Source organism: Electrophorus electricus, chromosome 24 (genome assembly GCF_013358815.1).
Source record: "Electrophorus electricus isolate fEleEle1 chromosome 24, fEleEle1.pri, whole genome shotgun sequence".
Classification (NCBI taxonomy): domain Eukaryota; kingdom Metazoa; phylum Chordata; class Actinopteri; order Gymnotiformes; family Gymnotidae; genus Electrophorus; species Electrophorus electricus.
In genome coordinates, this window is record NC_049558.1 from 6,999,496 (window position 1) to 7,011,939 (window position 12,444).

The window sequence follows — 12,444 nt, forward strand, 5'->3', positions numbered from 1 at the left end:
ATGATTATACATATTTACCATTATTGTTGTTCATTGTGATGAAAACAAAATTATTTCCATAATTGTGACATGACTCATTATTTTAATTTGACCATTTTACATGCATAATGACATGCCAACTGTCCCCATTTACATTTAATAGTCATTATAAAAAAAAATGAAATCAGTTGTATTGGTCACAAACCAGATCGGAGACAGATGTGTGCAGATGTAAACAACTGGGTTTGTTTTATTCACAAATGGATAATACAGATTCAGAGTAGTACAACAGGCAGAGGTCAGAGTCTACAAGGTACTCGGCCAGAACCTAAGGAGTCATCAACAGGATAAACCAGAAAACAGTCCAGAATACATAAAACCAGAGAGCAGTCCAACAGGGCTAACCAACCAGGTAGGGACAAGGCAGAGACGATAATCAGGAAACTGATCAGGTTATAAACCGGACAGATAAAGATAACGCTGAGTATGCATATAGAACTCATGGCAATACTTCACAGGGAACATGGGGACTTGGAATGCTTTATATAGATAGGTAAATAATGAAGAACAGGTGAGAACAATCAGTAGTAAGGGGAGGCAGATTTAGCGAGGGTGTGATGATTGGAAGAACAGGATTGAGTGACAGGATGCTGGCAACAGGTGAATGCTGGGATATGGAGTTCAGGCTATGTAGCGTGAAAGTATTTAGTTAGTAATTGGGAGATCCATATTTAGTGAGGTGATGTTTGTGGTTAAAATCCCATTAGGACATATTGGATACATCTTTATATGCCTGCTTGAAGTGAAGAAAATTCTGTGCTGCATTTGGTGTTACGATGACAGCAAGTCCACAGAGGCGGTAGCACAAATGCTGCCAAACCAAAATGGGTTCAAAACTACCGTTGCACTGTCAGATTTAAATGCTGCATATGCCACAAATCCTGTTGCACCATTCCACCAAGCTTGTCACAGACACATTTATTTATGCCCCAATTTTTTCCCAAATTAAACAATGGTAATAAATATGCCTGTATTTATTAAAACGCACAGTAAAATGTGAGTTTAGAGCCCTAAGTATATCTTTGCTTTTACGCATACTTCATTATCATCCTCATTCCTCCATGGAGGTGTCAGCGGGGATAATGGATAATGTTTGGGACACAGACACTTTGTCACTGCTTCAGTAGTGCAATACTGCAATTACCTGCTAGACCAAACCAACCAGCTAAGTACAGGGTGAGCTCTGTAGCAGGACAGCATGCTGTGTGCTCATTTGTGTCTCCCGTGATCCCTTGTAGTGACATTTTGTTTTTCTGGTGAGGCTTAAGATAAGAGTTAAGGTGAAAGGAAAGGAAATCAGTGAAAATGATGTCAAGCATCGAGTCCAAAAGACACAGGACCCCCAGCCAGAATGCAGCCATTCATAGAGCTAAACCCCAAAGGTAAGTCATATAGAATTTCCCTCAATTCCCCAAAGGGGCCTGAAAATCACATAGCGGGAGGTGGTGATCAATCCTTCCTCCTGTATGAGACTTGCTCCTATACACACCTTACTTTTCTGAACTTCTCTCTTTGAGTAGTCCTTCTTCACCTGAATTATGGCCTGTTTTTACTCTGAAGAATATTTTCTTTTCACTTGTTCTATGCATCACACTCACTTACTTCCATTTAATCAAAATGATGTGAGAATCTAAAGGCCCTGCTCTCCTACAGTCATCTGCTATAGCTACGTACAAGCCACTGTGAAGCACACTTGGCTTATTTCTATACACTTATGGCTTCTGGATGGGTGAAGCGCTCATGTAGTGGTACGTTTGTGTCTTGTGTTGTTGGGGATTTTTTTAAACTGTCTCTAAAACACTGTGGAGCATGAGATTTGAGTGTCACCAGTTTGACGCCTGCCTTACCTACTCAGGGAGTAAGCACAGCTGCAGTGTAGTGTAGCTTCTGAAAAAAAAACAAGCTTTATGCTGTTCTGTCCAGACTCCAAGGTATCTGTATTCTTTTCTGCCTTCCATAAATATGTTTGTGGGAAGCCTCATGGGCTGGTAAATGTCTGTTGCTAGAATTCTGCTGTTTGTATTGATTGAAAGTTCAGACAACATTGTTTGCAAACAGGAAAATAATGTCTACTAGACATGCCACTCTCGCTCTCTAACACAATCCTCTTCCTCATTATCATCACTCATTGTCCATGGGCAGTCAGGCCCGGCTCTTTAGAGGAGGTGCCAAACATGCTATTTAAGAGTTGAATACTTAGAGATATGACAGCTGAACAATGCTGAGACAATATCTAAATCATTTCCAGCTGATCTGGAGAGCAGCTTTGGCAGGGAGCTACGCACATCCCAGCACAATGCCGCACAAAAGCGTCAAGCTTGTCCTGCAGTAACAGAAAAAAGCCCTATGTCTAACATGATAGATATATGATTGCTGTGAGGCTGGGAATGAATGTGGATGATTGGACTCTACTGCAGCGATTGGGAGACTTTTAACATGTTAGGGCAGAGGCTGTATAGACAGAGAGCTTTGAACTTGGCACCAGGCACCAGGAAATCAATGTGAAGCACATGTTAAATCCAGTGAAACTGTACACAGTCATCCAGCTATCTAGCATTCTGCAGCAGGTGCTAATTAAAGCCCAACAGCATGCTTCATGACTCCCTCGCCTCTTCAGGGCATGAATGGCTTTGTCGCCACACTCAAAAGCCTGTTAACAACCTTTCTCATAATAAACCTCCACTTTGTTAATAAAAGGCAACTGGGCAAGTCTAGATTTGCTGGACCATTGAGTGTACAAAGACCTGGATCTGGGATGTGACTCCTGTTTGTTAAATTTCGCCTTCCATGCCTTACTGCTGGCAAAAATATCTGGGTTTCCTACAGTCGTGCTATCTGTCACACTATTCTGGTGCTTTCATTGCTGGAATATTGGTCTGATTTGTGCTTTGTGCACTACAGGGTAAGACTGCTGTGGGCACAGATATCAACAAACAGTAAACACGAAGTCCCATGTGTCCCTTGTGTATGCACATTTCAACAGTTAGTCCTGGCTCTTAGTCATATAAATAGACTCCTGCGTATTGTTATTTTTTGGTTTGTTTGTTTGTTTGTTTGTTGTTCTTTGCTTGTAACATGGTTATTTGCTTTTGATGAGAGAAAGTGCTCTTTAATTAGCCCCTCACTCTTGGCAGCAGTCCAAAAAGATGCCCACAGTGATAAGTCACAACAGGGACAGGCGCACACGAAGAGGGCAGACAGAAACAGAAAGCCAAGATGCTGGATATCTTTTCTCCTTCCTGTTTCCCACTCGACACAACTGAGTAACATCCACTCACAGATTTGTGGCTTGTAGATGATCTCTTCTTACCCTCAAATAATCCCAAATCAGGTATTTTAACAAAAAAGAAAAATTATGTCATAAGATTGTGCATCACATGGTTGGATGGATGGTTTGCAATTTACCCGTTGTAACTGATCATGAAGGAAGAATGAACCAAATGTAGAGAGATATATGAACATTTAGCAAAATAAAAATCACTATAATCCCACTCTTCTTTAGACCTTTCTTAAGGTCTCTGTTTCGATCAACCACCTTCCCAAATGCAGATATAATGTTAGTCCAGAAGACATAATAGGAATAATTGGTGAATCCCAATTGAGAGCCTAATTTAGCCTTAAACAGGGCTTAACCCGCACCCAGGAAGTTTACAGTTATAGTAAATAAACTAAAGATTAGTAAAGAAAAAACTTGCGTCGTTCGCCTGTATTGCATGCATTCAGCATGTTCAACAACTGATTTGCATTGCCAACAGGTGGCAGCACTAGACCCAGATGTATCGTAACTGGAAATCACAGCACCTTATCTCTTTGACACTGTTAACACCTCCGCTTCGAAACAGACATCGCAGGGCATAGGTGTTGAACCCCAATTTGGTATGAGAGTTTCCTATATGAAGAGCGCAGTGCCCTGAACTCAACACGGCACAATGTGCCTGTGCAATATACAATACAATACAATACAATACAAATAACAGAGATATTGTAATCATATGCCTTCTTAACACAAACTCAAGACATTTAATCTAAATCTTTCACCCTATAATAACATATGAAGTACCAGGGTATAAATCTCAGGACTATACTGAACTACGAGGATCCTGAAAATATCTTAGCACTCTTCATATGAGCGCACTGTGGGCATGATACTCCCGAAATATTGTCAATTAATAGAACAATGTAACAGCGAATCGAAACTGAACTGGAGTGATAGACATTGTGGACATCGGGACGCTTTTAAACCGAAAGGCCAAGAAATATGTAAACGTTTGCAAAGGAAACAATACAACAGGCTGATTAAATTCATTTTTGACATGTAAAATAATCTGGCTATGTAATAGGATGATACATGCCTATTTGCCAATGCCTGTTCTATAATCACAATGTTAGGCCTGTGTTTATGCTTAAGCGACTATTTACCACAGGACATTCCCACTAAAAGGAATTCGAACACTGATATTTCATGGAAAGTCACTCTTGTGCTTGCGTGCCTGTCCTAATTCTTCTTCACGTAAGTATTCTCTGTAGCGTTAATTCACTGAAACGAATTAAGAATCAAATTAAGATTCCCATTCGTAGCGCTTTAAGAGGCAACCTGATGTGCTCTTTTAAATATACGTTTAAAGTTAATACCATTTGCAACGAGAAGTATACTTACACCACATGCAAACTAAGGCCAAATGTCTAGTTTTGACAGAACAGTAGGAGAGCGGTACGACATAGTACGTTACCAAGACAACGTCAGTAAACGAGACTGGTGTGAGGAAGAAGTCAGCTAGCGTTAGCTAGTATACCCTCCACGCTTTGAACAGAAATTACAGAAATTACATTGGTACGTATGCGTAAGTTATATTCCATATCTTTGATAACGCAAAAACACCAAGCACAGTAAATCGAACATTTCGCGAAAAGTAAAAGTTTCGGCGTTTAGCCCAGTCGTGTTTCTACATTTTTTTAACATATGTTGGAAGGCGTCCATTTCGATTTCCTTTGCTCCCGGAGTAAGACAAATGGAGACACTTTAATAGTATGCTTGCTTCTCAAGAGTTATCATCTGTATCACGTTTCGTGACAATCTGCATGTTTTATCCAATCCAGGTTTCGGCCAATATTTGTCTAAATCAATTGTAGGGCGCCTTTTGGGTGTAGCCTGTATTTAGATCCCATTAGTGAAGAATTTAAAGTAGATCTGATGCTTTAACTTTGGAAAATACGTATGATTCGGTTGTAACTTTTTATTTCTTTGTTTATATTCGTGTTCGGTGTACAGGAGCTGGCCCTGAAAAAAAGACTGGAAACAGTCGTCCAGGGATTTAGAGAGGAAAGATGACGGAGCAAGGTGAGAGAGCTAAGCAGTGGAGTCCCACAAGCGCAGGATTGAAAACTATGTGCCCCCAGCAGAGAGCTCGATACTTGGCTTACGCTGAGCCCTCCAAAGAGGTGCGAGGGTGGATGGCGGCTTCCAGGCAACGTGTTTCTACTCGACTGTCTCAAGAGAGAAAAGAAAGACAAAAAGACCAGCTTCAAGTCCCGGATTCAAAATTGCGTCAAGACGCGCTCATAGGTCAATTAAAAGCCGCCGAAGCGAGAAATAGGATTCGACAGATGAGGCTGCAATACCAAAACTTGAGGGCAGGGTATTTTATATCTAAACACACCATCAGTGCGTCCTTATATATCATGTAATGTTCTGTAGGTTCTATACGGTGTACTGAAAAGTGTTCGTCACTTTTCCTGTATAGATCTTACACCTACAGCGACGAGTAGGCTAATTACCCCTTGCCTTTAAACCCGATCTCATTTTCCGCGTATTTCTAGGAGCAGGAAATGAACTTAATGATTTCGTGCCAGTCCAACGCGCAGAGCGCTATACGCCTAGAGCTGCTATTGCTGGCGAGGGAGAAGAGGGTGAACATCCGCGACAGCCTGGATCAGCTACAGGTACCCTTCACCCTACAGCAGGTTTTTCCACTGTAATAACACAGCACTTACAGGCAGGTGGCTAAGGGCGGTGCAGAGAATCTAATGTCAGCAAATTACTTGGCACATTTTCATGACGCTTAATGGGATTAGCGTGTGTAAAACAGACCACACGTGTGAGGGGACGATGTTGAGGGTCTGTTTGTATTTGTTGATTTTGTTATCCCTCTATAGTTGCATGCAGTTGGGTGCATTAGGAGATGCACTCTGACAAAAGGATGCACGTTACACGTATTATTACATCCTCCACGTGAAGCCTCTGAATTAAAGGACTGAGCATGACTGTGTAGTGAGGCCTGCCAGAAGACAGTAGTCCAAGCCCTGGGTTAATGCTGATATAGCACCCTTCCACAGTGATAATTGCTTTCTCAGCCTTAACATTTTTCTTTGTTTATCTAATGCTGTACAGAGACGAAGAGTGGAGGAGATTCTGGAGGATGACAAGGGCCTGACAATAATCAGAGGATGAATGAAAGACAAACAACCGCCTGTACCGTAAAATGCTGAAATAAAGAAATAACATGGTTTATTAATTACAAAGGTGCATAGAATTTAGTCTCAATGATGGATCACAGAGGCCATCATTGGTATTTTAATGTTTGAAGTCATTATTGCTGACAGAGTTCATGAGCGCTTCATGTAGTTGCAAGACATGTAGCCCGTTGCAAGACAGCTCTGCAGTGTCCTGCAATAATGGGACACTATTGATTTAACCAAGAAAGACTTGGTTATGTACATATACTGAATGGCTTGTGGCATACTAAAGTAATGGAGTTGTTCTACTGGCCTTCCTCGGAGAAGGAGGAACAGGACTGTTGTAGGTATGTAGTGATTTGAGGTTTGACTGCAGAATAAGTGTTGAACTTTATTGTAGAAAAGTACATGAACTAGGCTGTGACATTGTGACGTTTAGATTTATTACAACACCCAATAAAAAAATCACAGTTCTCTTTTATTTCCTTTAAGTCTTCTGTAATTACATAGTCCATTCCAGCCACCCTATTAGAATTCAATTCCCTGTGAAGGTTTTAAGATGGTAACATATCTTCTACACACAAGAGATGCTCAGTAACAATGTGCACTGCAGCCAGTGCATAAAGTAATACTGTAGAAATGCTATGTTATGTCTATTCCCGTCAAAGCTTAATTTGGTGCCTATGTAGGCATGTAACCAGCCACCAGATGTCATAAACTCGTGAAGATGATACTGGCAGACTGGTCAGGATGCTGTACTAGGACCAGTATCCTGATGACCATTTTGATCAACTGTCTGGCACAGGACTCGCAGTACTGCACCGTACTGAGATCTTGATGTAAAGAATATATGAAAGGGAAGACAGAGCTTGTAACATAACACAGGCACTCGATCATCAGCTTAACAAGAATCTCAGTTAGAACTGTGATTCTAACTATAATATTGAATTAAATATATTCATGGTGACCTATAGAATGAGTCACTAGTTTACAGTTAGATTTGTCTCAGTTGTTTCATATTATGCCACCATTTTCATGATACACCAGTGCATCCATTTACATTCATCATGTACAGTACATCTCAGCCTCATATTTTCTCTTTGTGTATAGAATTAAGGAGAATGGTTGATTTAAGACTAAGATTTGAGAGGATTTACCATTAAATACGGTGTGATTATTAGTCCTAACACCTATTTTCTCAAGAAATATATGTCAGATATTGATAAAAACAGAGTGAAAAAAAAATGTATGTAAAGATTCTTGTGTCTTAATGTCTCCTTATAAAAACAGTGACAAAACTCATAGAAATCCCTCTGCATATTAGCAAGCAACCTTCAGCACAATTCTATATTGTCTTTTAACTAAAATATAAATGTAATTGATGAAACCAACATCAGCACATCTAATGGACTTCACATAAAACAGGCTGTAATTTATTGTCTTGCAAGGTTTAAAGGTTTTTTCCCCCTATAGTGAAGCAGAGAACTTTACTGACACCAAGTGGCAGTTACATTGATATCCCCATTCTTTGCTTGCTATAGGGGTAGATAATCCTCATACATTATTTCAGTTCATTAATTAAAATCAGACTTGCCTGATTGTGTTGGAAATTGCATATTATAAATGCCTGTATGTGTATGGGTCTGTAGGCCTATATTTATATGTATATATACACAAACACTCCTCTCTCTCTCTCTCTCTCTCTCTCTCTCTCTTACACACACACACACACACACACACACACACACACACACACACACACACACACATTCTTCCCACAAGTATCCAGGCATAGAGGGGTTATGGCTTAAGTGCTGTGTTAGTAGAGACATTATAAAGCGAGAATAGGTTGTACCGCGGTTATTTGAAACTTTTAATCCACTTCACAATATTGTTGGTTCCTTGTGCTCCTGTGTTATTCTTGGTGTTTGGCGCCTCTTGCTGGTTGACCTAAGGATTTATCTAAAAATAAATACGCCTTTAAAGCATACTCTCAATATCAAACGCTGTCCTATAAATTCTAAGACATAAAACATTGCTGAAAGGAACTGCGATTTGATATCTAGTAGATTAAGTTATATACCTGCCAACTTAATTTACAGACGGGGATACCTTTCCTGGACTTATTTTTGTTATTAGGGCTAAGGAATCTATACTTGATGACAAAACGAAAATATGTTTAGTTCTTATAAAGAAGAAAGCACATAGCAGGGCCTGCAGCTTATTCTACTTTGTGGACCAAGCCTATTACCTAAGAAACCCAAACTATATCATGATTAATTTATGATTGACACATGAAGAGCTGACTCTTTACAAGGATACAATTATCTGCTGCTAAGTAAACCTCTCATTGACAGGAGTTCCATTGGAAATGACAATTACCGAGGAAGTCCTTCGTCAATCGCCTTAGTAGAACTGTCTAACTTAGCGCATGCGCAATTCATCCTTAGCCTGCCTCCGTAAGGGTGTCGATTCTGAAGCTGGAACATTGGAGGAAAAAAAATATACTGTATTTATACACACAAAACAGCAAAAAAGAAACGGATGTGCATCAGAAAACGAAACGGCTATCGCCCTCCAGATCATTTTAATGCAAAAATTGTAAGTATTGTTATCGGCAGCATATTCAAAGCAAAATGTTTAGTTTGCCAGTGAATGGTGGGTTTTCCCGTTTTCAAAAGGTTCGTGATTCCTCAAGAATGGGTCGTCCTCAGTAAACCCGATCTCCTTTTATACATCAGTATGAAACATTTCGTTATACTAGCCTGTAAGCTCCCACTAGTTAGGGAGAATAGAATTAACCTTTCCTAGAAATTGATGTCTGTGATAGGCTATGTAAACTAGTGTGGTAATTCGAAACTGAGAAGAAGCTACTATTGCTTAATTCCCCGTGTTACTGCTTGTTTTAGTACAGTTTATGGCATATGTAAGTAGAAAGGCAAACGTTAGTTAACATTTGCCTTTGGTGTGTTCTAGCCTACTACTGTTTCGAAACCGCAGCTATATGTTTTTTGAAGCGCAAGCGGTAGGTTCCCAAGTAGGCTGGCTGTAATTTTGTTGCAGGCTACAGAATCGGGCTGCGAAGTGATGGTTTCAATGTACGACTATTACAGGAAGAACGGGGAAGGCGTGCAGCCGGCGTGCCACGGGCACAGCGAGTGTGTTAAGGGACTGCTTTCTTTTCGAAGGAAAACGACTATGTACACCAGCGAGTGTGGTTTCACAATATAGCCCCTTAAATCAGTTGAAGCGGTTTCTCGAATCCTCTCGTTTCAGTAATGTGTTATCTCGAATACTGTCATAATTATTATTCGAAATACACATTCCATACAAATGGTAGATTTATGGGCTTTCAGAATGAGCAATCGACAAGAGTAACCTAATGCACAGATTACTGTGCTGTGGGGGGGGATATGTTCAAGTCAAACATCTAGGAAGTGGGGGCGGATAAAGCCTAGGTGGTCATTTCTCTTCCCAGTTGAGTAGACCGGCACTTGCTGTTAATTGGGCTACATGTATATATTTCGGTATTGTCTGTATTCCTTGTCGTGAACCTCTCGTTATCTGGGGTTTCGCGTTTTTCTCATCTCGAAAGACGTTCTCTCTCTCTCTCTCTCTCTCTCTCTCTCTCTCTCTCTCTCTCTCTCTCTCTCTCTCTCTCTCTCTCTCTCTCTTTGGCTCTCTTGTAGTAAAGCGCGTTCGTGATTCACGCGCGAGACCTTCGGGGTGAATGAATTTTGTGTGCGCGAACCGCGTACCCGCCGCGTGGTGGAAGGCAAGGGGGCGGGGCCCCGCGGTGTCGCGTGGCGGCGCAGCGCTTTGACCGCGCTCGCGCGTGTCAAAGCGTAGGGCACGCGCTTTGGAAACTGAGGGGGGGACAGTATTCGTCCACTTTGACGTAACACAGAGGACTCCCGAGGTTAACAGACCTATCTTCCACAATTAAAAATAAGCAAGCGTTTGTATTTCATTTTCTTTGTGATTACTTTGTGAAAATGTATCTCTTGTTTAAAAATAGTGTGTCGTGTCCACCTTCCTCGCAGTTGCTTCAGTCAAATTTATATTCATCAGAAAATTACGTGCTTACAAATAGCCCCCAGCAAGGGTTTGTTGGTCTGCCTCCGTGCTGCTGCTGACCTGTTCTTATATTACTCAGTTGTGAGACCAGAATCTCATTTAGAGCTGTCTCTTTCTTGAGTAGAAAGGATAAACCGAACTGCAGAGAACTTTGATTATCATTGCCTTGTTAATGATTTAGAATGTATTATTTCTGTATATTGTGTCATCTCAAGAATACGTTTTTGTACAGTCTGAAAAGTTCTTACTGCCCTAAGTGCGCTTGCCTTGATCAGATCCTGCAGTAAACCTTATTACAGCAGGGTACAATCCACGCCCACCGGCACTTCTGCTGCTCTTAAAGGACCAAGGCACTTCTTACCTGTTGACACACACAAACGGCATGTTACGATATTAGATTTATTGCCGATATATTGATGGCTGATAATATTGAGAACTATTCCTATACTTCTGTGACATTTGATATTAAAGAACATCCTTAGCAAAGTAGCAAGGCAAAAAGGTGCACTGTGTCACACTATGCCAATATACCTCATCAGTGGATGAAGAAATATGTTTAACTTTAAAAAAATGTTTGGGCCCGCCCCTTCTCTCTCTCTCTCTCTCTCTCTCTCTCTCTCTCTATTATTCATTCACTCACTCACTCTTTTCTTATGGATTTCCTGAATGACTGAATGAACAAAACTGGAGCAAATAGAGAAGCAATGTGACCAATCCCTGGGGCAGAATGCTGCATAAAAGATTCCTTTATTCAGGGCCTTCAAGGTTGTGAAAGGTTCACAAGGGCTTATTTTGACCATTGGTAGACTAACAGACGTAGGTTAGAAAGAGCCTAAATTAGCTGTGAGCATGCAGTATGAATCTGGAATACAGTTGATGTGTTTTCAGCATTGAGTGTTAATAATAATTATTAGGCACAAGACTAAATTTGGCATCTTGAATTAAATGAGTAATAAAACAATAGGGAGATATTTATCAAGTTTTGGCTGATGTTTGGTACCTTAATATGTGGAATTACTAAAAAAAAAAAAAAAAAAGCCACTTCATCTTTGAGGATAAAAGAAGCACATGGGGCCAATTTTGTGCTGATTGGATATACTGCTGAAAAAAAATGTATTTTTGCAGCATCTGGCTATCAAAGATGTAATTTATGGAGTGTTGAGTCAACGCATGAAATAATAGAAGATTTAGGGTCTAGTTTATGTTACTGAACCATTCATGCGATTTCTCAATGCTCCAGATACTTGTGTGAATACTATCAAAACAGGTCCTTAATGGTAATTTAATTTTAAAAGGAGTGGCTCATACCCACCATATGATAACATATATTATGTCCAGCTCCACCAATTTCTTTAAACCAATGTCTCGGATTGTATAAGCATTATATAAAGAAACGTTGGCTAATCACTGAGCAGCCTAATCCATGTGAAGGGTATGAATAATCTTTCAGTTTGAACAGAGTGAGAGTCATATGTCTGTCAAAGCCTAGCTTTTGTTTATGTCGCGTGAGCTGAACCTTGTTATACTTGAATATTTGTCAGTGTTCCCTGAGTAGGATCCCAAATCACAGAAGAATTTTCTTCTCACCTATTGACCATTCCAGCACTGAAAACAAGAAATAACTGATTAGTCCAGTATTATTAAAGTTATCTAGTATCTCCAAACTTTACACTTTGTTTGCTGCAGTTAGTTGAAAATAATAATTACTGCAAAAAATACTGAGGAAATATCTTTAATGAAAACCAACATGTTAACAACCTTGTCACAAATATTTTTGGTCTCTTTTGCATAATAAATGTTGGCTGCTTAATTAGAACTGTTTTGATATGCTTCTGGGTTTCCGCCTGCTTCTGCACAGATACTGCTTACATCTGC

General features: G+C 40.2%; 2 protein-coding genes across 2 annotated transcripts in view; both read left to right on the forward strand.

Annotated features, from left to right (window-relative positions):
- Nucleotides 1-4,797: 4,797 nt before the first annotated feature.
- LOC113584616 (protein LKAAEAR1) lies at nt 4,798-6,942 on the forward strand. The gene is made up of 4 exons (XM_027021635.2): nt 4,798-4,870; nt 5,309-5,670; nt 5,857-5,979; nt 6,428-6,942. The coding sequence occupies exons 2-4, from the start codon at nt 5,365-5,367 to the stop codon at nt 6,485-6,487; spliced, it is 489 nt and encodes a 162-aa protein (XP_026877436.2). The 5' UTR covers nt 4,798-4,870; nt 5,309-5,364; the 3' UTR covers nt 6,488-6,942.
- Nucleotides 6,943-8,950: 2,008 nt separating this feature from the next.
- The window catches only part of rgs19 (regulator of G protein signaling 19), a 32,927-nt gene continuing 29,433 nt past the window's right edge, over nt 8,951-12,444 (forward strand). The window contains exon 1 of the mRNA XM_027021613.2: nt 8,951-9,093. The gene's annotated coding sequence lies outside the window, so the exon portion shown is untranslated. The remainder of the gene's footprint in view (nt 9,094-12,444) is intronic.

Coding starts and splice junctions, on each gene's coding strand:
- LOC113584616 (XM_027021635.2), top strand. CDS start 5,365: ATGACGGAGCAAGGTGAGAGAGCTAAGCAGTGGAGTCCCACAAGCGCA. Junction 5,671..5,856: donor TGCAATACCAAAACTTGAGG/GCAGGGTATTTT, acceptor GCGTATTTCTAG/GAGCAGGAAATGAACTTAAT. Junction 5,980..6,427: donor ACAGCCTGGATCAGCTACAG/GTACCCTTCACC, acceptor AATGCTGTACAG/AGACGAAGAGTGGAGGAGAT.